The 25,656-nt window shown below is 42.5% G+C and overlaps 1 protein-coding gene across 6 annotated transcripts; it reads right to left on the bottom strand.

The window, feature by feature from the left end:
* Positions 1 to 489: 489 nt before the first annotated feature.
* LOC132866826 (zinc finger protein 239-like) lies at positions 490 to 23,617 on the bottom strand. 6 transcript variants are annotated; one of them, XM_060899598.1, is made up of 4 exons: positions 23,325 to 23,411; positions 20,019 to 20,106; positions 8,857 to 9,292; positions 490 to 1,369 (listed from the first exon to the last, which is right to left on the bottom strand). In XM_060899598.1, exons 1-4 carry the CDS (start codon positions 23,327 to 23,329, stop codon positions 732 to 734), a joined length of 1,167 nt encoding a protein of 388 aa, XP_060755581.1. In that variant the 5' UTR covers positions 23,330 to 23,411; the 3' UTR covers positions 490 to 731. The 6 variants fall into 6 exon arrangements, with proteins under 6 accessions (XP_060755581.1, XP_060755582.1, XP_060755585.1 ...); XM_060899599.1 differs by having other exon boundaries at positions 8,857 to 9,289; XM_060899602.1 differs by lacking the exon at positions 23,325 to 23,411 and adding an exon at positions 19,800 to 19,879 and having other exon boundaries at positions 20,019 to 20,078.
* Positions 23,618 to 25,656: the final 2,039 nt, after the last annotated feature.

Here is a 25,656-nt window from a genome sequence, read left to right as displayed (position 1 = left end):
CAAACATGTGCTGTGAAGATCAGACTTTGATAGATCCCTGTTCTTTAAATAAAACAGGGTGCCCACTCACCCCTGATCGTCATCCCATTGATTTAAACCGGACTCTAATTTCACCTTCAAATTAACTGCTAATCCTAGAGGTTCACATACTTTTGCCACTCACAGATATGTAATATTGGATCATTTTCCTCAATAAATAAATGACCAAGTATAATATTTTTGTCTCATTTGTTTAACTGGGTTCTCTTTATCTACTTTTAGGACTTGTGTGAAAATCTGATGATGTTTTAGGTCATATTCATGCAGAAATATAGAAAATTCTCAAGGGTTCACAAACTTTCAAGCACCACTGTATGTGCAGCATTTTGGAATGAACCGTGTAGCAATTTGATGAAGATTCTTGCATATGTTAAGGCACACCAGTTAACAGAACATACAAAAAAGAAAGCATTAGTGTTTTACTGCACAATATCTGTCAAATTAAGAAAATATAAATTTTTACACAAGGGAAAAAAAAACAAACTCATGATTATGGTCAGGACTTTGCATAATAAAAATAAATATGAAAAAAAAGCCATTAAATCAGCGTTTAGATCCTTTATATAGCCACATCTAAATCTATGTAACAGACATTAATTGATGCCTTATGTAGTGCACTGGTTACAGGAGTCGAGAGCTGTGTTTATGGTAAAGACGTGTAGATAATGAGGTGTAGCGTCGACCACAGTCAGTCAGAGCACCGTGACGATCTCGATACTGTGCGTTTTCCTGCGGTGGCTCGTCAGGTGACCCAGCTGAATGAAAGTCTTGTTGCACAGCGAGCACTGATACGGCCGCTCCTTCGTATGTGTCCTCTGGTGATTCTTCAGGTTTGAGGCGTCCACAAACTGCTTTCCGCAGGTCCCACACAGGTACGGTTTCTCTCCAGTGTGCCTCCGCTTGTGTATTTTAAAGCTACATAAGCGTGTAAACGTTTTGGCGCAGTGCGAGCACTGATACGGCTTTATTCCGGTATGGGTCCTCTGATGGTTCTGAAGCACGTGGAGGCGAGTGAAGGTTTTGGGACAGTGAGTGCACTTGTATGGCTTTTCTCCAGTATGAGTTCTCTGATGCAGGTGAAGAGCGTCCAAGCGGCTGAATGTCTTCTCGCATTCCGAGCAGTGATACGGCTTTTCTCCGGTGTGTATCCTCTGATGGATTTTAAACGATGAGAACTGAGTAAACGTCTTATTGCACTGAGCGCACTGGAAAGGTCTTTCACCACTGTGGATCCTCATGTGTCTGTTGTACGAGGATGAGGTAGGGAACATCTTTCCACATTCAGAGCATGACTTAAAGACTTTAGCAGAGGGCAGGTAGGAGCACTCACCTAGAACAAAGGATACAAGTTGGCAGAAGAGAAAAATGTCAAAGTTTAAAGTCTCAGTCACATCATCCATCACCCAACACACCAACAAGTGCCTCAATCAGTCCATCACGCCACCAAACTACCCAATCATCCATTCATGGTTTTGTCAATTCACTGTTTGTACACACCTCCACAGCAATTTCTTTCTTCCATCTAGTCAGGATTTTATCCATCCATTATATATCACATAGTCCACCCTTTATTTAACCCCTTAATTACCGTCCCATTATTTCATCCATGAGTGCATCCAAGGTTTCATTTCCCTACCTGCACACCCATTCTCTCACCCGCCATACAATCAAGTGCACAATTTACTAATCTTAAAAAAGGTCTAAACTTCACAACAGTATTCCTCTCTAGTGCACGATGTTGATGAACACCGATTCCCATGGTCACCTGCACATGCCTTGACATACAGAACGGCTTATTTTATTTTTCAGGTCCAAACACCAAGTGTTCATTATTTTTCAACAATTTGGTGATTGAGATATTTGGCATGCTCAAAACTTCATGAAACTTGGCATAAATTCAGAAGCAGTGGTCATCAGTTTCTGCCAAAAGCTTGGCTTTGGGTTGGGGCTCAACAGGAACCCCTTTAACATTTCTCTCATTTGTGGCATTCAGTTTCACCAAGTTTTGGTTGCACCAAATTTGGTAACCACATGGAACTTCATACAAACAAATTTCACAATCACATCCATTCACTCCACTGAACAGGAAGTCAACCATTTTGGATTCTGTGCATTTTGATATGCATCAAACTTAAATACTCCTCTCACTCTTTCAACCAAGTTCTTGAACTGGTTCCCTTCAGGATTCTTTGAACCTTGGTGCCAGCAAACCGGCCCATGTTTTCACCAGTTTTGAGAGGAACTGTTATAATCAAGGATGAGTAATCAACAGAAGGCGTTGCATAATTCACAACGGGAGTAAACAGTCATAGCGAAGATGGCGGTGCACACTGGTTAACTACAAAAGTTGTCCCCCATTATTGCAGATATTCATTTTCAGTCCCTTTTTTCCTGAAGATGTAGCCTTTTCTTTTGCATTTCCCATTGCTGCACTCTGCTTCCTCTCCAAACTAATGACACGCCTGCGGTCTCAGTTTGTGGTGGAAAAACCAGCTATATTTTGGGAGTTAAGTCAGGTTAACTTTGGAGTGGCTAAATCATCCTTCCTTGTAGCTGAATTACGAAGGATGCAGCTCAACACGGCCGAGTCAAAGGCATACAAAAGGTGCTGCTGGCAGCCACCATACTACTCACGTCTGACCAGAGAACAGCTCGGATAGATATATTTCACACCTATGGGCAATTTAGAGTAGCCTGTTAACCTAACTGCATGTCTTTGGACTGTGGGGTAAGGAAAGAAACCAATGCAGACACGGAGAAACATGCAAACTCCACACAGAAAGGCTCCCATCAGCTGTGAGGTTTGATCGCAGAATCTTTTTGTTTTGAGGCAACAGTGCTAACCACCATGCCGCTCCAGCTGCCCCACCAGAGAGGTCCATCAGCACTGGCGATTTTCTCCACTTACACAGATGGTCTGCACCGGCTACTCGATTGCAGGGGGAACAAAAAACCCAACCCCAGTTTCCCCCCCACAGTCCAAAGACATACAGGTTAGGCTAACTAGTGGCTCTAAATTGACCGTAGGTGTGAATGATTGTCATCACAGGGCTGACACAGCGACCTGGTGACTTGTCCAGGGTGTACCCCGCCTCTCACCCATAATCAGCTGAGACAGGCTCCAGCTTGCCCGCAACCCTGCACAGGATAAACACTTATGGATAAATGGATGGATGGTTCAAAACACTGTGCACAAACAAGAACAGAACCCGTTCCCTGTTGGTGGAAAAGGGATATTATGGGATTCATCAAGTTTAAATCAAATTAGGTCAGCATGCGGTCAGGAACGTTTGATATTCTGAAAGGTGTTGTCATGGCAAGGTGATCAATAAACATATTATGCCACAAACAGGATACGTGACAAATCCACTATACATGCAAAGTGGATTTCTTTCAAACAAAAGTTGCAACTTATGCAAAATGCTGCACGAATACTTAATACGACCACATTTCTCCAATACTAAATGAGCTCGGTTGGCTGACTGTAGATTGTTACTATGGTTTATTAATGTTTAAATAACTTGGCACCTAACTACTTAAGTACAAGTCTTACCAAACGTTCTGATGTTCATAGGTACAATACCAGACGCAAGGATTTCTTAAAAATGTACCGCACTGCAACAGCGCCGTAAATTCTTTCAACGAATTACCATCGGAAGTAAGGAACGCGACAACACTCGCTTCCTTCAAGAGGCAAGCAAGACAAGAACTAAAAAGACGCTGATTAAATTTTGTACACGTGCATATATTATTTTACATTATTTATTCTAACACTAATTTTTATATATTATTGTAATTAAGGATGTAGTTTTCTTTATTTATATTTTAATATTAAGCTTTATGTAAATTAATTCTGAAAAACCCATTTGGGAGAATTAATAAAAGGTGTATTGCATTGTAGTTCATATTCTGTTTAACAATGGGACAAAAACACACACCATGGTTCCCCCCCCAAAGTGTTTTAGCGCATCAGGCCCGATACGCTTAGATTTATACCGATACGTTAAGTTTCCTACCCACAAGTAACTTGATACAGAGGAGAGCAAATAACAGATCCATTTACATACTGATTGATATTTGTGTTAAACAAGCCGCCTCTTTTTCCAATGTTTGTGTTGATCCTGTCAAAGTAATATGTTCGCGTGGTATGATGGAAACAAACTGTAATCTGTTGGCTGTGTCAAGATCACGTGTTCAAACCGTCCAATAAAAATATTGAAAGAAAACCGACATCCTGGAATTTTCCGATTCATTATAAGCGATCTCATTGGCTGCCGATGTTGTCCCGCACCAGACGGACAAAGCCGACTGATTTTAAAAATCACAAAAGTTTGACCTCGTCTATTATCATTATGGCTTCGATCAAAGATTGGTTGACTAAATGTCGACAAACCCACGTGAGTGATGGCGCACAAAACCAGACAACTGTCAACGAAAACATCGTCAATTCTGATCACAGCGACTGGCTCAAAAAGCACTCGCTGGACAATTTGATCCACATCAGCATGGATGGCAGCGAGATGGACTATGAGAGCATTGCCCAACATCGGGCCAAGCAAACGCCAAGGAGAATTAATCTGCTTTAAAGGAGTAGAAAACTTAATCTTTCTGCAGACCCAAACTAATGAATTATGTACTTAAACACTCACGAAGTGAAGTTGTCCAAATGTGTCAAATAGCATCATTTCAAATAATAAATCATAAGCATTTTTGGCAGTGTGATGTCACTGGGATCCATTTAACAAAAGGCGACTCCGGATTATTCTTTCGTTAAAGACTCAGTGACATCACACTGCCAAATACGCTTATTATTCAAAATTATGCTACATTTGACAACACATTCATGAAGCGAATCTGTTTATAAGTACATAATCTTTCTGCAAACTTACATGTATGAATTAAGTTTTCTTTTCCTTTAAATAAAATTTTAATATTAATCTAGTCCATTTAATAAAGTGCCAAAATTTAAACTTTATAATATGCAGTTGCCTTACTTTTCTTTTCAGTACATCTTAGTTACACATATATTACGGTAATTGCATCAGAAACATTCTAAATCAGTGGTTCTCAACCGGGGGGGGCCCTGGTGGGGCGCGGAGGTACTCCAGGGGGGTCGCGAGTAGGCTTCATGTATGGAGGAAAAAAAAAATCTGGGGCTAACAGGCTATAGTAGCTAAGCAGATGCAACACATTTACCCATGTCAAAATGCAGGACATTGGACTATTACATACAAATCAATACTATTATAAAATCTATCATCAATCTATCATAAAATCTTGTGTGTGTGGCCGCATCAGTCGGGGGAACTGTGATATGTTCCCAAGCCTTGCAGACTTTATCAGTAATGCAGGCACTTCCCACGATTTCTCATCTGTCTTTCAAGCAGCGTCAGAGCACCTGTCGGTAATGAGAAAACAGTTTGCGGCATACTTCACAGAGGATTATCGCTCTTTTGCGTGGGTTCGAGATCCATTTGTGTGTACTGCTGACGAACTTCCAGTTGACATGCAGGAACAGCTTATTGAGCTGAAGAGTGACAGTAGACTTAAGGCAGTCTTCACCTCATGCCCTCTTTCGACATTCTGGGCAGCATTGATGCAGGAGTACCCGCAACTGTGTGACGTAGTCTTGAAACTGCTCATCCCATTCGCATCGACCTACTTGTGTGAGGCAGGATTTTCAAAAATGACTGCGCTCAAAATGAAATATCGCAATCGTGCGCAAATTGAGGATGACTTGAGACTGTGCTTGTCAAACATTTCGCCAAGAATCGAGGATCTTTGTAAGGCAAAGCAGGCTCAGGTCTCGCATTAACGCAAATGCAGATCACAAAGGCACAGTAAAAAGTAAAACCTAAATTCACGCCTGGTCCCAATTCCCAATGATATCAATAGCCAGCTAATGATAAGCCTAATGAAATACCTAATAAAAACACTAATAATAATAATAATAATAATAATGATGATGCCTATTAATAATAGCATAATAATAATAATATCAACCAACAACAGCAATAATAATAATAATAGGCCTAATAATAATAATAATGCCTGAAAGAACATAAGTCTTGTACTACTGCCAACAGCTTAGTAATGATAATAGGCCATAATAATAATAATAATAATAATAATAATAAATTATAATAATGCCCGAAAGCAGATTAGAAATGTGGTGCTACTGCCAATTATAACAATAGCCTAATAATGATAATAGGCCTATGTATTTCTATGGAATGGATAATGCTACTACTGCTGCTACTACTACTACTACTACTAATAATAATAATCTAGCCCAGGGCTATCTATCTATCTATCTATCTATCTATCTATCTATCTATCGGTCGATATAAGGTGCGTAGGTCCGGTGGCGTCACTGCGGGTGAGTGTGTTTGGGGGGGGGCGAGAAGAGGGGCCCCCAACTGCAATGAACCAGCTTTGGTGGGGCCCAGGTTGCAAAAGGTTGAGAACCCCTGTTCTAAATCATTACAGTTATAGTAATACAGCAACTTATTTGAAGGTGGCAGGTCTTAGGTTCAGATCTCTTTGTGATCAACAGGAGGTCATGATGATCGATTCTCTTCATTGGATTGCGTAAGATGGAGCAAACCACTGTTCATATTTTTATGCACATTTTTGTTACAACACGACTTGATCATAGATAATTAAGGGATCCCGTAGATTTTCAGTCCATCATAGACCTCAGTGATCTACAACCCCGATTCCAAAAAAGTTGGGACAAAGTACAAATTCTAAATAAAAATGGAATGCAATAATTTACAAATCTCAAAAACTGATATTGTATTCACAATAGAACATAGACAACATATCAAATGTCGAAAGTGAGACATTTTGAAATTTCATGCCAAATATTGGCTCATTTGAAATTTCATGACAGCAACACATCTCAAAAAAGTTGGGACAGGGCAATAAGAGGCTGGAAAAGTTAAAGGTACAAAAAAGGAACAGCTGGAGGACCAAATTGCAACTCATTAGGTCAATTGGCAATAGGTCATTAACATGACTGGGTATAAAAAGAGCATCTTGGAGTGGCAGCGGCTCTCAGAAGTAAAGATGGGAAGAGGATCACCAATCCCCCTAATTCTGCGCCGACAAATAGCGGAGCAATATCAGAAAGGAGTTCGACAGTGTAAAATTGCAAAGAGTTTGAACATATCATCATCTACAGTGCATAATATCATCAAAAGATTCAGAGAATCTGGAAGAATCTCTGTGCGTAAGGGTCAAGGCCGGAAAACCATACTGGGTGCCCGTGATCTTTGGGCCCTTAGACGGCACTGCATCACATACAGGCATGCTTCTGTATTGGAAATCACAAAATGGGCTCAGGAATATTTCCAGAGAACATTATCTGTGAACACAATTCACCGTGCCATCCGCCGTTGCCAGCTAAAACTCTATAGTTCAAAGAAGAAGCCGTATCTAAACACGATCCAGAAGTGCAGACGTCTTCTCTGGGCCAAGGCTCATTTAAAATGGACTGTGGCAAAGTGGAAAACTGTTCTGTGGTCAGACGAATCAAAATGTGAAGTTCTTTATGGGAATCAGGGACGCCGTGTCATTCGGACTAAAGAGGAGAAGGACGACCCAAGTTGTTATCAGCGCTCAGTTCAGAAGCCTGCATCTCTGATGGTATGGGGTTGCATTAGTGCGTGTGGCATGGGCAGCTTACACATCTGGAAAGGCACCATCAATGCTGAAAGGTATATCCAGGTTCTAGAGCAACATATGCTCCCATCCAGACGACGTCTCTTTCAGGGAAGACCTTGCATTTTCCAACATGACAATGCCAAACCACATACTGCATCAATTACAGCATCATGGCTGCGTAGAAGAAGGGTCCGGGTACTGAACTGGCCAGCCTGCAGTCCAGATCTTTCACCCAGAGAAAACATTTGGCGCATCATAAAACGGAAGATACGACAAAAAAGACCTGAGACAGTTGAGCAACTAGAATCCTACATTAGACAAGAATGGGTTAACATTCCTCTCCCTAAACTTGAGCAACTTGTCTCCTCAGTCCCCAGACGTTTACAGACTGTTGTAAAGAGAAAAGGGGATGTCTCACAGTGGGAAACATGGCCTTGTCCCAACTTTTTTGAGATGTGTTGTTGTCATGAAATTTAAAATCACCTAATTTTTCTCTTTAAATGATACATTTTCTCAGTTTAAACATTTGATATGTCATCTATGTTCTATTCTGAATAAAATATGGAATTTTGAAACTTCCACATCATTGCATTCCGTTTTTATTTACAATTTGTACTTTGTCCCAACTTCTTTGGAATCGGGGTTGTAGAACAAAACAGTTTAACTTGCATGTTGAACTTTAAGGTGAAATTTCAAAATGTGTTTACATTAATACTATTGAGGTCAGAAATCACTGAAACACTGGGAAAATCTATCCTATAAATCATCATGGATCTAAAACCTCTCAGAGACCCTGAAAATGCACCTGAGAGCATCTATTTTCAAAAAATTTTCTGGGGGGGCATGCTCCCGGACCCCCCAGTTTCGCTTCATGCCTTTGCCGCTCACTTTTGCGCTGTTGGCGCTCAACTGTCTGTGTATTATCATGCCAGAATTTAGGGCTTTCATTTTTTTCTGGGGAAAACGCTGCACGCACACAGAAAACAGTGATTCAAATGTTATGTCACCAAATAGAACAAGGAAGTGAGGCACGAGTTATAAAACAAAACCCACTTATTTATATCCCTCTTAAAGGGTTAATCAGACCACATCTGGTCAGCATGATGGAGATACAGACAGGAGTCTGGCTGCAGAATTTATCCGACGTACCTGTCATGGTTACTTCGGTTTCCTCCAATAATGTGTCACATACTACTTCTTCCTCTTCGCTATTAGATAGTTCTATTGATTCACTTTTACAGTTTGACTGCAGCTCACCACAGAAACTCAGTTCTTCTTCAGTCAGCTCCTTTTTGATAATTGTTAAAGTGCTGCATTCGTCGTCGCACTGCTCGAGGGTGAACTCGTTCTCCTGTTCAGATTCACAATCCCATCCGTCTTTAGACGTCGAGAAATCTTCATGCTCATCGTTGTAGACAAATGCGTCGATATCCAACAGATCGGGTTCCGTTTTAATATCAAGTATCAAACTGTTCATGTCCTCCTGGGGTCTGTGGATCTCTCCAGCACCGTCTTCATGGTGCTGCATCAGCGTGGGCCGCATTGTAGGCAGAAACGAGTCAGGAAAAAAATCCTGGAATTCCTGCTGCAACACATGGAAAAGCATGATCATTAAAAAGGACATTTCTTTTTCTGTAGCCAGTTTGCTCCTCAAAATCACTCAAGGCACCAGAGTTCAGATTCATGCTCAAAAGTTACAGCCACCTGGAACAAGGAGATGAAGCAGGTGTGAACTTGCTGCTCAAGTCAATGGCTCGGTTCTTTCTGATGCTGTACGTGAACATCACTGTACAATCACCCTCAGCTCTCGAGTGTATGGTGGAGATTTAAGAAGTCTACACACCCCTGTTAAAATGGCAGGTTTTTGGGATGTAAAAGAAATTCAAGTAAGCTAAACTATTTCCCCCTTTATTGTGAAATTGCAACACGTAAAAATCGGTCTCCTATGGGTCCATGTGGCTGCTGCTTATATACAAGTTCTGAGCCCATGTCCATACTGTAAATATAGCATACAGTTGTGTTCAAAATAATAGCAGTGTGTTTAAAAACGTGAGTAAAGCTCAAAATCCTTAAAATAGTTTTTATTTCCATGCATTGGGAACACTGCACATTATATTCTACATCAAAACATGAAGAAAAATGTATCAATATTTTAATTACTTTACAGAAAATGAAGAAAAATGAACATTGGGCTGTTCAAAAAAATAGCAGTGTCTGCATTTTTCATTACAAACTCCAAATATTTACTGTATAAACTGAAAAAATCTTAAGGATTTAGTATTCCTGTGAATCACTAAACTAATATTTAGTTGTATAACCACGGTTTCTGAGAACTTCTGGCACCTGTGAACAGGTATTCCAGCCCAGGATGATTTGACAACATTCCACAATTCCTCTGCATTTCTTGGTTTTGCCTCAGAAACAGCATTTTTGATGTCACCCCACAAGTTTTCTATCGGATTAAGGTCCGGGGATTGGGCTGGCCGCTCCATAACCTTCATTTTGTTGGTCTTGAACCCTGATGCTGCTCGCTTACTGGTGTGTTTGGGGTCGTTGTCTTGTTGAAACACCCATTTCAAGGGCATTTCCTCTTCAGCATAAGGCAACATGACCTCCTCAAGTATTTTGATATATGCAAACTGATCCATGATCCCTGGTATGCGATAAATGGGCCCAACACCACAGTAAGAGAAACATTCCCATATCATGATGCTTGCTCCACCATGCTTCACTGTCTTCAGAGTGTACTGTGGCTTGAATTCAGTGTTTGGGGGTCGTCTGAAAAACTGTCTGCGGCTCTTGGACCCAAAAAGAACAATTTTACTTTCATCAGTCCACAAAATGTTTTTCCATTTCTCTTTAGGCCAGTCGATGTGTTCTTTGGCAAATAGTATCCTCTTCAGCACGTCTTTTTTTTAACAGTGGAACTTTGCGGGAGCTTCTTGCCGATAGATTAGCTTCACACAGGCGTCTTCTAATTGTCACAGTACTCACAGGTAACTTCAGACCGTCTTTGATCACCCTGGAGCTGATCATTGGCTGAGTCTTTGCCATTCTGGCTATTCTTCGATCCATTCGAATGGTAGTCTTCTGTTTTCTTCCACGTCTCTCTGGCTTTGCTGTCCATTTTAAAGCACTGGAGATCATTTTAGCCGAGCAGCCCATCATTTTCTGCACTTCTTTACAGTATACGTTTTACCTCTCCAATCAACGTTTTAATCAAAGCACGCTGTTCTTCTGAACAATGTCTGGAACGGCCCGTTTCTCAGGTTTTCAGAGAGAAATGGATGTACAACATGTGCCGGCTTCATCCTTAAATTAGGGCCACCTGACTGACATCTGTTTTTTCACAGAATGAATGATCTCACTAATTAAACTCCACACTGCTATTATTTTGAACACGTCCCTTTCACTTAATTATTTGATTACACAGACTCAGGAGCATGCATATCATGAATGTTGGGTCTGTTGGTTTTCTATGACTCTACTACACCTACTGGTAAATTATTTGCCATGTAGTAATAGAATTTCCACCAAAAACAGTGATTGATCTGGTTAGTCGTGTTGGACTGCTATTATTTTGAACACAAGTGTATATATTTACTCTATGAGGCAGTAGCCACAAAAATGAAGCGTAATTCAAAAATGAACAATTTAAAAGGTCACAGAAGTAAAATATACCAAGTGTCTGTACTTTATATTATTCTACTCTTACTGCTTACAGTTTTTGAAAACTGAAACCTCCGAACCGAGGCTGACCCTCACATGCTGTCGCCATGACCCAAACTCTTATTTCCCGGAAATGGCTCGGTGCTAGAGCTCAGTGGTCTCAATACTCTGACAACTTCCTGTAACAACTCAAAAGTGCGTCACATCTACAATCACACATGGGACCACTGGCCGAAGAAGGCGAGGAAAGGGGGACGACCTGGAAGAGATTTTAAAATAGGAACGCTTTTCCTTGGTAATAAACATAAGCATGCCTGAAAGCGATTTCTTTAGCCTAGTCCATTTATTTTGAATGGTGAACTGAATTGTATCCACTCACCGGCCATTTTAATTGGGCGGCACGGTGGTGTAGTGGTTAGCGCTGTTGCCTCACAGTAAGAAGGTTCTGGGTTTGAACCCAGCGGCCGGCGAGGGCCTTTCTGTGCGGAGTTTGCATGTTCTCCCCGTGTCTGCATGGGTTTCCTCCAGGTGCTCCAGTTTCCCCCAAAGACATGCAGTTAGGTTAACGTGGGGCGGCCTTGGGCTGAGGTGCCCTTGAGCGAGGTACCGAACCCCTGACTGCTCCCTGGGCGCTCTGGTGTGGCTGCCCACTGCTCTGGGTGTGTGTGTTCGTTCACTGCTTCAGATGGGTTCAAATGCAGAGATTGAATTTCACTGTGCTTGAAGTGTGCATGTGACAAATAAAGGTTGTTTCTTCTTCTTTAATCGGAACATGCATATGCGCGATTGTTACGCATTCTTACAACACGACGTAGTGGCCAACGCCTCTATATGAATCAGTAGCCACAAAAATTAAGTGACAAGCAACCGGGGGGAGAACCCAAATAATTCCAATACCCACCTTGCGCATGTGTACACCCTTTTAAAACTGCCAGTGTGACAGTGCTCCGAATCAACCAACCAATCACATTCAAACTCATGTTAAATACTAGTTAGTACACACCTACCATCCATAGAAGTAACTGATTAATCCCAAATTAAAGGGATTACAGCTGTTTCTATCAGATTTACCAAGAAGGAAATGTTACAGCTTTACAATCCCGTACTAAGGCTACATCTCCATGGGAACATCCAGCTGGAAAAACAAAGCAAGTACGAGATCTCACTGTGGAGAGGGTTACTAAAATAAAATCCATGGAAATGGATATGGAACAGTGTAAAGACAATTTAAAATAAATTTTAAAAAAAGTAGAGGAAACATGGCACAACAGGGAGATTCCTAAGAACAGGGCGTCCTTCTGAAATTGATCAGAAGACCAGGAGAAAACTGGTGAGGGAGGCTGCTGACTACAGCAACATTAAAAAAATGGCTGCACTTTCTGGCAAGTTCTGGTTGTTCCATGTGCGTGACAACAATCGCCCGAATTCTTCATATGTCTGGGCTGTGGGGCAAGATAGAAGCATTTAACCCAAAAAACGAGAACTGAGGAAACCTCACTATAGACCCCCTGCCACCCCACTTATGAGCTTGTCATCACACAGTTGTGGTCAGAAGTTTACATACAGTGACATGAATGTCATGGCAATATTTGGGCTTTCAGTAATTTCTCCGAACTGTTTATTTTCTGTGGCAGAATGTACAGCATACATTTTTCAATTTAAAAAAAAAAACTAGAATTTGGTGCACAAGTTAACTTTCTCTGGGTTTTCCGAAATCAACACAGGGTCAAAATATACATACAGCACACCTAATGTTTGGGTAAAATGTCTCTTCAAAAGAGTGTGAATGGTTTTTTTTTTAATTTATTTTTATTGTCAGATAGCATTGCATACATTTTGTATAAAAAAAAAAAAAAAAAAAAAATACATAACAGTCTGCCAGGGGTTACGGCATGGAAATAATAGTAAAAATAAAAATAAAAAAAAAATAAACAGAAACAGGAAAATAAATAAATTTACATGAATGCATTGTACAGCACAAAAAGGGAATAAGACTTCACAGCTTTCTTATTAAGAGAGCAAGAAATGGACGCTATATAATGATTTACATAAATGGAGAATTCAATAAAGGTTGGCTTTACATTTTGAAATTTTGACTTGTGTATATAATGTTTGGCTAAAATGATAATGAGGTTAATTAAGTAAAACTCAGAAGTGGCATTCCTGTCTTGAGTAACAAAACCAAAGAGTACATTTTCCCACTTCATAGCAAAATCAGGGTAGACAGAATCTATAATATATCTTGATAGTTTAGACCAAAATGTCTTTGTATGAGAGCATGACCAAAATAAGTGTACAAGTGTTTCTCTGTGACCCCTACAAAAGGTGCAGTTTACATCAATATCTTTAAGTTTCTGTAAATAGTGGTTGGTTGGGTAAAACCTATGTATCAACTTAAAAGAAAAATCTCTCTGACCTTATTAGTCAAGCAGAATTTATGTGGTAGCAGCCACACTTTATCCCAGCAAATGTCCCCTACATAACTGGACCAGAATGATAAAGAAGGTGGCGCAGTGGTGATTTCTTGTTGGAAAAGTTGACGGATTGTTTTGTTTGAATTCTTATGATTTGAAAAGCAACTTCTTCCAACATTAGTCTCAGCAACATCACGCACGACAGGGTCATATAACTGACCCTTAAAGCCTCTAAATAAAGAAATTATGCCCGCAGGGATGGCATCAAAAACAACAGAAAAGTCCTTCGGGGTGACAGGGATACCATATTTAAGAAGAAACTCAGAATAGGAATAAAGATGACCATCTTGATTGAAGAGTTGATTAACTAAAATGATAATCAAACCAATGCTTTAAAAAGAGTGATATTTTTAAATAAAATATGCTTATTGTTCCAAATATAAAATCTTTGTGGGCTAAAGTTGTGTTTATATATCAGTGACCAGGCCAACAGGATTTGTTTATGGTAAGAAGCAAGTTTTACAGGAATTTTATCAATATTATAATTGCACATTAGGACAAAGTTCAGACCCCCCAAAGAAGAAAAAATGTAATTGGGAATAAAGTTCCACAGTGATGTTGGATGCCTTAAAAAAAAAAAAACGCTTAACCCAATTTATTTTAAACGTGTAATTCAATGTGGAAAAATCTAGAAAGTTAAGGCCACCCTTACAGTATTCATTCATTATGACAGATTTTTTAACAAAGTGAGTACGGTTTTTCCAGACAAAGTCATATAAAATTGTCTATAGCTTTACATGTTTGTGTATCTACGCTCAAGGAGAGAGCAGCATACGTTAACCTGGAGAAGAGTGTGAATGGTTGGGTCAGTCCTGTGATGACCTGGTGACTTGTCCAGGGTGTACCCCGCTTCTCGTCTATAGTCAGCTGGGATAGGCTCCAGCTTGCCTGTGACCCTGTAGAACAGGATAAGCAGCTAGAGATAACGGATGGATGGTCTCTTTGCAAGATTCACTTTGATCAAACATTTTTTGTTTACCATGAACAAGCTTCTGGCAGGATTCTGGTTGGATATTTGATGACTCTTCATGGTAGAATTGTTAGAGTTTGATTTTTTTTTCTCGGCATGAACTCTGCTTATAAGCACGGTCCATATATTTTCAATAGGGTTGAAGTCAGGACTTGTTTTAAGCTTAATGTTAGCCTGCTTTATCCTCCACAACCAGCTCTGATGCGTGATTGGGTTCATTGTTCTGTTGCAACTCCCAAGTCGTGATGCTGCTACCACCATCACCAGCTGGTACAGTGTCCCTCTGTACATGGTGGTCATTGTGGCCAAACAACTCAATCTTTGTCTCATCTGACCATACAGCTTTCCTCCAGAAGGCTTTTTTTTCCCTTTGTCCGTGTGGTCAGCTTCAAACTTTAGTTAAGCTTAAAAAGGTGTCAATTTTGGAGCAGGGGGTTATTTCTTGGAAAGCAGCCTCTTAGTCCATGGTGAGATAAAACTCACTGAACTGTAGACAGTGATCCATCAGCTTCCTGTTCATGGCAGGGCTGTGCCATGGTGGTTCCCAGGTTGTTCCTGACCATCCAAACCAATTTCCTTTCAGTTGAGGGTGACAGTTTGGGTTTTCTTGAAGCAAAGTGGCTTTGCAAAGTGACTCCACCTCAATAACTTGCAGACAATTGTTTGAACTGATCTTGGAATTTGCAGTTGTTTAGAAATGGCTCCAAGAGACATTCTGGAGTTGTGTACATCTGCGATCCTCTTTCTCAGATCTGCACTGAGCTCCTTGGACTTTCCCATTTTACTGGGTGTTGGTCAATCCAATGAGTGCTGTAAACAAACCCTTTTTAAGAAGGCACAGAGAAGCTACCAGCTGTAGTCAATCATCATCACTAACAGGAAGTTAAGAGACCTCGGCCTTGGCAAGATAAGAGGCATTTTGGAAGTTTCAGCACCTCTGAATTAATAATCTAAGTGAGTGTATGTAAATTTGACCATGCATGGATAATTTTGACCCTGTGTTGATTTTGGAAAACCCAAAGAAAATTAAAACTTTTGCACCAAATTCTAGTGGTCCTTTTATTTATTTTTAAATTAAAGATGTATGCTTTATATTCTGCCACAGAAAAAGAACAGTTCAGAGAAATTACTGAAAGCCCAAATATTGCCATGACATTCATATCCAAGATGACACTCATGTCGCTGTATGTAAACTTCTGACCACAAATGTATGTTGCCATATGTAAAGGAATAAGTTGAATTATCTCCCCTTTGAAACATCGGACAGGGATTATTTTCCTTCATGTACATCTTCAGGTGGTATACTGCAACTATCAAAATCCATCAAACCGTTTAGGAGTCACCACGCTTACAAGACACATGGACAGACGGACGGGCAAATGGACAAGGTGATTCCTATATAACCCCCGAAACTTTGTTTGCAGGGGGTGTATTTAAAGGAGACATGCAGAACCATGGCATCACTTTCATTTATAAATGCCCTGAGACCTCAAGAATGGCACAGGAATAGTTAACAAATCTAATAATATTTTTTACGATTAAAATGACTTACAGGTAGCGGTCTGAGCAATGACCTTGACATCTGTGACATCACAGCAGGAAGTCTATTGGTCTCGTCGCCATTTCCGCTATACTAAAACACAGAGCGGACTGCAACTCCGATCCTCCATTTTGAGCTAATTTATCGCCATGCCACGTAGATGTGTTGCTGGTGGGTGCAGCAACACGACAGAAGGTGGATTTATGTTGCATTCACGGCCCAAGAATGTTCAAACTGCAAAGATTCGGACACGTTTTGCGAGAAGTTCACGGGCACATTGGGCGCCTACAAAGTGGTCTCTCCTCTGCTCTGTACATTTTACTGAAGACTCATACAAGACCTCTGATCTGTTGAGGAGCGTTGGCTACAAGTCCGTATTGAAAGAGACTGCAGTACCAACAATTAAAGAAAACTACAAGAAAAGGAAAGTATTTATTTTATTTAAAAGGAAAGCAAGTTCTGTTGCACCAGTTCTCCCGGAGTTTGAGCCAAAGGTTGTTGGTAAAACCCGGGACAGAACAGGACATACTATCGCTCGGGCAGTGACCTCCCCGTGGTTGTTGCTAAAACCAGTGACATCCTGTCCTGGGTTTTAGTAATTGCCTGAGCTAAGCAGTAATGGCGAAATACACAGTATGCAAAAAAATGGAGAATGAGTGGACCAGCCATCTGATTTCTCCGCTGGATATGCTCGCCTCAGCAGCAATCTCGCCCTTGCGTGGAAGAAGCAAATGAACGGAGAACTGAAAGTCAGACTGTTTCAAAACAATTGGCCACAAGGTTGGCCTTCAAGAAGCGAGAACAGACGGGCTACGCTCCGACTCTCATTTGGATACAAAACACGTTTGCCTGCATTTAGATTAATCCAGATAACTTGTATTGTGTGTTTAAGTTACCGGCGTGAGATTATTTAATTTGCTTCAGAATGTGATTGTCTCAGTTCATCTGATTATTTAATGAGCCTTTTACGTTTTATCAGTGAAAATACACGCCTGTACATGTATGTTGCATAAGTTATAACACCATCCTGTTTTAATGAGAGTCAACCCACAATCAATGAAGTCAAATCAGTTGAGCAAGTCGATAACGTTATTTCTTATTTTCACCATTTAAAAAAAAAAAAATTACTACTTGTCTATAGCTGTAAAAGGCCTCGGTCTTAAAACCGGTTCCTGCTGTGACATCACGCGATCAGGGCTGGCTGGCTCAGCGGGGCAGCTCCAATCACAACTTTGCGGTCAATTTTAACTTTTTTTTTTTTTATTCCCCATTTATGCAGCATACAAGAGACATGGATAGAGAGACTATCCACTCAAATTTATTTAAAAATGAAAAGGTTCTGCGTATATCCTTTAACCTCCTAAGGCCCAAGCTGTTTTTTTACATGCATTTTATTTCTCTTTGCTATTTGGGCTTATTAGAACCTGATTAGAATAAAAACTAAGCATCATCTTTTGATAAGATGTACTTTTAGAGAAAAAGTATGTCCACGTATGTGGATTCTTGTTCCGAATTTCCATAAAGTGCTGTCCACGCATGTGACCGCTAAGCCCTAGGAGGTTAAGAAAAGAAAAGGAAAAATCTCTCTCTCAACCAAATGGAATGCGTTATGGTCTGACATGAAAGATTTTGTTTAAAAAAAAAAACTCCCAACCAAAAAAACCCCAGAACATCAGCGATGCAGTAGCTCACACGGCCGTACCATGAGAAACCAGACTCCTTTAGAATTAGCCAAGTCGCTCTTCATGAGAACAATCAAAATCCATTGAAAACTGAGGGAGTAGCAGTTTGTGAATTGTGGATGGACTGCTGCCGCGTGATGGCAATAGCTCATCGGCTTATGGCTGTGCGCTAATAAACAAAACAAGCACACGCCACCAAAAGAACACCATCCTGAAACTGAAGCAGAAAGTGGCGATGTCATCATGCTTTGGAGCTGCTTTTCTTCAGTTCGACCTGTGGCTTTAATCAGGGAATCACAAACGGCTCCAAATACCAGTCAGTCAATATTAGCACAAAACTTGAAGGTTTCAATTTTAAAAACTTTTAGCATGCCAATGACCTGAAGCACACCTCAGGAACAGCTTCACTGAAACAAGATCAAGGTTTTGGATTGGCCAAGTCAGAGCGTAAATCCAACTGAAAATCTGTGGGGTGACCTGTGTACAGAGACGCCCAGCCAGTTTAACAGAGTGAGAATGCTTTGGCAAGGAAGAATGGGAAAATATTACAAGGTCAAGAAGTTCCAAATCGACTGACTCTTCGGCAGGGACCACACTGGGAGGTTGGCAGCAGAAGCGGGTAACGATGCTCAGACCCTAACAAGTCCGTGACTCAAATGAAGCTCGATCTTTCTGTACAGAAATGAAACTAGAGACCGGAGCTCAGCCTTTTACATCAACACCAGGATTTGAACCGATGTTGCAAAAGCTGCTCGTTTCCGAGACAGCACTCTAGACTGCTCAGCCATGGAGGATTACATCATGAACTGAGGTTACGGAACATGGCGCTTACATAGCCAGTACGCAGTGGTGCCACACCACGACTGTGGAATCGCTACCTGCGGCTGGCACACCAATTACATTCTTACACACGCTTGAACTCAGTTAAACACACATACAGACAGATGCCTTCAGCCAAAGGCTGAGCCAAAAAGGACTTTGGAAAAACAGATTCCAGTAAACCAGAGTTTTACCCTTTATAGCTTTGGGACTGGAGCATGAGGAAGCCAAAAAGAGATCGTAAGAGACACTGAAGCTCGATCAATTTGGCTCCAGGAGACACTGCTTTCAGGCACCCAGCCCCCATCAGAATGCTACTGCTTTGATTGATCAAAACACCTGAAGGGTTCCTACGATGCACTAAACGGACATTGATGAGCATTGTGTCACGCTCAGAAAGTTGAATCAAGTTCAGCTTGATATCCCATCAACACTCTGCTCCTACATGACTGGCGTAACGTTAGCGGCATCAACAGTTCCACCGCTGAACCACAGAACACCTGTTGCATCTTCCGGTACTCCCTGTGGTCCCGGTGATCCTGACCTTACTCCAAAACACTGACTACTGAGATAAGGTCTACAGGTGCTTCAATGAAGAACGAGTTTAGGAATAAGGACACTTATGCAACCAGGTCAATGATTTCCCCCCCAACATGATTTCTCTGTTTCTTTACATCACAGAAACCTGCCATTTTAACAGGGGTGTGCAGACTTTTTTTTTTAAATAGCCACTGAATATTCTACACTCTGGTCAAATGGTGTTGATTAATTTTCTGTAACAGCATCTCTAACAGTAGTGTAGCTGCAAATCACAGTTATATAGTAAATCTGCTCGTTCTAATATGCAGAGTGTCACTGGGGGTTAAATTACACAAATGTGATTTTGTATGCATTAATAATTTTCACTTAGTTTTGTATTCATATGTTGATACTCTCACCGTTTCCTGACTTTTTGGACACCCGACAGAGTGCATCACTCACATGGTGGACACTTCACATGATGTAAAGGTAATAAAGACTAATTAAAAAAAAAAAAAAAAAAATTACTTAATACATAGAAATGTATAAACCTTGATACAAAGTTCTCAATCAGGAGACATTTATGTAAAGAGTCTCCAGTGTCGAAGCTTTAAATCAGTAAGAGTGAAAGCACTAACTATTTTTTTTCTGATACACGAAGTCTTCAGGTCAGAGGAGTTTATACTCTGCAGGTTTGTGGTTTGACAGCTTGCGGTTTTTTTCTCCCTTTAACAACAAGAGAGAAAACAGCTCAGAAACTAACCTGATTATATACAACTATAAATGATTTTTTTTTAAAGTGACAGTCTTTAATAAATATGAAAATATAACTTGGGGAAACAACTGTAGTATAAAGAGGAATAGAACACTTGGGTATGCAGTTATAGAAAAATAATCAACATTGGGGTAGTAACAATGGCTCCACCTCATTACATCAAGTCAGCTTTGGTTTTATAATCAAGGGGAATGAAGAGTTTAGTAAATCAGAAAATCAGTGTTCCAATTCAGTACACCGAGATAAAACATGCTTATGGAGGAGATGGACAGGATCTTTTAAAAAAAAAAAAAAAACCGCTAGCATGTGCATCAAGCATGCTTACTTCTTATAGCTCATTCTCATCTGCGCGTCACATCAGCAGACACAAATTAACCCATCTGTGACACGGACATTGCGTCACAGCCCTAAAACAGATTCCTTGCCCTTGTACAGCATGTGTTCAGTTTGAGATTTTCCTGGGGCGATAAACAAAACCACTTCTTAACTCATATGAGCAACTTTTACTATATAAAAAGGAGGAAATTACAGCCTGTAGATGGATAATTTCACAAAAAAAAAAATCTATGATGTTTTAAAACGGTTTGACCTATCCCACTGAGCTGAGCTGTAAAATACTTCAGAAGCAAATAAACAGATGGGAAACTCATCAACATTCTGCTGAAAAGATCAGTGAAGCTCACAATAATCAGAATGATGTGATGAACATAACTAAATACCCCCCCGTCCCTGAAACCCAGTACGATGCCCCCCCCGTCCCTGAAACCCAGTACGATGCCCCCCCCCGTCCCTGAAACCCAGTACGATGCCCCCCCCGTCCCTGAAACCCAGTACGATGCCCCCCCCCGTCCCTGAAACCCAGTACGATGCCCCCCCGTCCCTGAAACCCAGTACGATGCCCCCCCGTCCCTGAAACCCAGTACGATGCCCCCCCGTCCCTGAAACCCAGTACGATGCCCCCCCCGTCCCTGAAACCCAGTACGATGCCCCCCCCGTCCCTGAAACCCAGTACGATGCCCCCCCGTCCCTGAAACCCAGTACGATGCCCCCCCCGTCCCTGAAACCCAGTACGATGCCCCCCCCGTCCCTGAAACCCAGTACGATGCCCCCCCCGTCCCTGAAACCCAGTACGATGCCCCCCCCGTCCCTGAAACCCAGTACGATGCCCCCCCCGTCCCTGAAACCCAGTACGATGCCCCCCCGTCCCTGAAACCCAGTACGATGCCCCCCCGTCCCTGAAACCCAGTACGATGCCCCCCCCGTCCCTGAAACCCAGTACGATGCCCCCCCCGTCCCTGAAACCCAGTACGATGCCCCCCCCGTCCCTGAAACCCAGTACGATGCCCCCCCCGTCCCTGAAACCCAGTACGATGCCCCCCCCGTCCCTGAAACCCAGTACGATGCCCCCCCCGTCCCTGAAACCCAGTACGATGCCCCCCCGTCCCTGAAACCCAGTACGATGCCCCCCCCGTCCCTGAAACCCAGTACGATTCCCCCCCCGTCCCTGAAACCCAGTACGATGCCCCCCCGTCCCTGAAACCCAGTACGATGCCCCCCCGTCCCTGAAACCCAGTACGATGCCCCCCCCGTCCCTGAAACCCAGTACGATGCCCCCCCCGTCCCTGAAACCCAGTACGATGCCCCCCCGTCCCTGAAACCCAGTACGATGCCCCCCCCGTCCCTGAAACCCAGTACGATGCCCCCCCCGTCCCTGAAACCCAGTACGATGCCCCCCCCGTCCCTGAAACCCAGTACGATGCCCCCCCCGTCCCTGAAACCCAGTACGATGCCCCCCCCGTCCCTGAAACCCAGTACGATGCCCCCCCCGTCCCTGAAACCCAGTACGATGCCCCCCCCGTCCCTGAAACCCAGTACGATGCCCCCCCCGTCCCTGAAACCCAGTACGATGCCCCCCCCGTCCCTGAAACCCAGTACGATGCCCCCCCCGTCCCTGAAACCCAGTACGATGCCCCCCCGTCCCTGAAACCCAGTACGATGCCCCCCCCGTCCCTGAAACCCAGTACGATGCCCCCCCGTCCCTGAAACCCAGTACGATGCCCCCCCCCGTCCCTGAAACCCAGTACGATGCCCCCCCCGTCCCTGAAACCCAGTACGATGCCCCCCCGTCCCTGAAACTCAGTACGATACCCCCCCGTCCCTGAAACTCAGTACGATACCCCCCGTCCCTGAAACTCAGTACAATATCCCCCCGTCCCTGAAACTCAGTACAATATCCCCCCGTCCCTGAAACTCAGTACAATACCCCCCATCCCTGAAACTCAGTACAATACCCCCCATCCCTGAAACTCAGTACAATATCCCCCCGTCCCTGAAACTCAGTACAATATCCCCCCGTCCCTGAAACTCAGTACAATACCCCCCCGTCCCTGAAACTCAGTACAATATCCCCCCGTCCCTGAAACTCAGTACAATATCCCCCCGTCCCTGAAACTCAGTACAATACCCCCCGTCCCTGAAACTCAGTACAATACCCCCCGTCCCTGAAACTCAGTACAATATCCCCCCGTCCCTGAAACTCAGTACAATATCCCCCCGTCCCTGAAACTCAGTACAATACCCCCCCGTCCCTGAAACTCAGTACAATATCCCCCCGTCCCTGAAACTCAGTACAATATCCCCCCGTCCCTGAAACTCAGTACAATACCCCCCATCCCTGAAACTCAGTACAATACCCCCCATCCCTGAAACTCAGTACAATATCCCCCCCGTCCCTGAAACTCAGTACAATATCCCCCCGTCCCTGAAACTCAGTACAATATCCCCCCGTCCCTGAAACTCAGTACAATATCCCCCCGTCCCTGAAACTCAGTACAATACCCCCCCCGTCCCTGAAACTCAGTACAATATCCCCCCGTCCCTGAAACTCAGTACAATATCCCCCCGTCCCTGAAACTCAGTACAATACCCCCCATCCCTGAAACTCAGTACAATATCCCCCATCCCTGAAACTCAGTACAATACCCCCCATCCCTGAAACTCAGTACAATACCCCCCATCCCTGAAACTCAGTACAATATCCCCCATCCCTGAAACTCAGTACAATACCCCCCATCCCTGAAACTCAGTACAATACCCCCCATCCCTGAAACTCAGTATAATAAAGCTCTGGATGGTCTCTTTGTCCCTGAATTAAAATGGGTTTCCAAACCTCATGCCCTTCTTCCTGCTTCAGCTGGACTGTGGGGTCCTGCAGGGACACATCCGCCACTGCACCCGGGCACAGCACGTCCATTACTCACACTGCACAGAGAAAACAAACAAACAAACAAACAAACAGCTCTCAGTAAAGCGGGGGACAGGAACACCCCAGCGGTCTGAGGAGCCGCCCGGAGCTGCAGGCAAAGTGTCACAGGTGCGAATCAATATATATATATATATATCTCTCTCTCTCTCTCTCTCTCTCTCTCTCTCTCTGCCCGGCTCCCTGATGGCGGCTCGCGCCGCTCCATTCGCCAAAACAACGCTTCCGCTTTTATGGCACTGTGACGTCATGTACAGAACGTTAGAGACTCCTTATTGGTTAGGCTGTGCGTCAATCAGAGATCTGGCCCAATCAGATCGCCCGTTCCTGACACCCAGGAGCCGCCGCTGTCCCTGAGATGGAGAGGTTTGATCACAGAAACATCTTTGGGACCAGATATTATTCCGAGATCAGACTCCACCAGAGCTGCCATTTTGGAGAAGCCCTGAGCCAGACATCTCCCCTTCACAGCGTGGCCCTGTCACTCAAAGTCACTCAGATCCTGACACGCCTATTTTTCCTGCTTACAGTACAACACATCGACTTCAGGAACTGACTCTTCTCTTTCTTGTTGCCTAATAAACTCCAGCCCTCAACAACTCTAATGATATATATATATATATATATATATATATATATATATATATATATACTACCGTTCAAAAGTTTAGGGTCACCCAGACAATTTAGTGTTTTCCATGAAAAGTCACACTTTTATTTCCCACCATAAGTTGTAAAATGAATAGAAAATATAGTCGAGACATTTTTCTGGCCATTTTGAGCATTTAATCGACCCCACAAATGTGATGCTCCAGAAACTCAATCTGCTCAAAGGAAGGTCAGTTTTATAGCTTCTCTAAAGAGCTCAACTGTTTTCAGCTGTGCTAACATGATTGTACAAGGGTTTTCTAATCATCCATTAGCCTTCTGAGGCAATGAGCAAACACATTGTACCATTAGAACACTGGAGTGAGAGTTGCTGGAAATGGGCCTCTATACACCTATGGAGATATTGCACCAAAAACCAGACATTTGCAGCTAGAATAGTCATTTACCGCATTAGCAATGTATAGAGTGGATTTCTGATTAGTTTAAAGTGATCTTCATTGAAAAGAACAGTGCTTTTCTTTCAAAAATAAGCACATTTCAGAGTGACCCCAAACTTTTGAACGGTAATATATATATATATATATATATATATATATATATATATATATATAGTGCTGAGCGTAAATGAGTACACCCCCTTTGAAAAGTAACATTTTAAACAATATCTCAGTGAACACAAACAATTTCCAAAATGTTAACAAGACAAAGTTTAATGTAGCATCTGTTTAACTTATAACATGAAAGTAAGGTTAATAACATAAACTTAGATTACACATTTTTCAGTTTTACTCAAATTTGGGTGGTGCAAAAATGAGTACACCCCACAACAAAAACTACTACATCTAGTACTTTTTATGGCCTCCATGATTTTTAATGACAGCACCAAGTCTTCTAGGCATGGAATGAACAAGTTGGCGGCATTTTGCAACATCAATCTTTTTCCATTCTTCAACAACGACCTCTTTTAGTGACTGGATGCTGGATGGAGAGTGATGCTCAACTTGTCTCTTCAGAATTCCCCAAAGAAAATAATGTCTTTACACCACAACGGTGAAGGCTACAAGATCATCAGCAAAGCTTTACTTATCAGTCAGAATACTGTAGCAAAAGTGGTACAAAAATTTAAGAAAGATGGAACTGCAACCATCTCACAGAGACGTCCAGGTCGTCCACGGAAGTTAACACCTCGACAGGAGCATCAATCGGCATGCAAGTTCACTGCAGTTATCTAAAGAAGTAGAAAGCCAAACTGGGGTGACTATTTCCCGTGACAATACGGCGTACGCTGCAGAGGAATGGCATGCGTGGATGCCGTCCACAAAAGAAGTCTCTCCTAAAGCCCAGGCACAAAAAAGCCCACCTAGAGTTTGCCAAGGCCCATGCTGACAAAGATGAAGACTACTGGGACTCCACACTCCGGAGTGATGAGACCAAGATAAATGTTTTTGGAACTGATGGCTTCAAAATTGTATGGCATCGCAAGGTGAGGAATACAAAGAAAATTGCATGGTGCCTACAGTGAAACATGGTGGTGGCAGCATCCTTATGTGGGGCTGCATGAGTGCTGCTGGTGTCGGGGAGCTACATTTCATTGATGGCATCATGAATTCACAGATGTATTGCTCTATAC

The sequence above is a fragment of the Neoarius graeffei genome, chromosome 18 (genome assembly GCF_027579695.1).
Source record: "Neoarius graeffei isolate fNeoGra1 chromosome 18, fNeoGra1.pri, whole genome shotgun sequence".
NCBI classification, from domain to species: Eukaryota; Metazoa; Chordata; class Actinopteri; order Siluriformes; family Ariidae; genus Neoarius; species Neoarius graeffei.
This window is presented reverse-complemented; position numbering and strand designations above follow the sequence as displayed.

Coding starts and splice junctions, on each gene's coding strand:
- LOC132866826 (XM_060899598.1), bottom strand. Junction 9,293..20,018: donor CGTGTATCAGAAAAAAAATA/GTTAGTGCTTTC, acceptor CATGTGTTGCAG/CAGGAATTCCAGGATTTTTT. Junction 1,370..8,856: donor AACCGAAGTAACCATGACAG/GTACGTCGGATA, acceptor CCTTTGTTCTAG/GTGAGTGCTCCTACCTGCCC.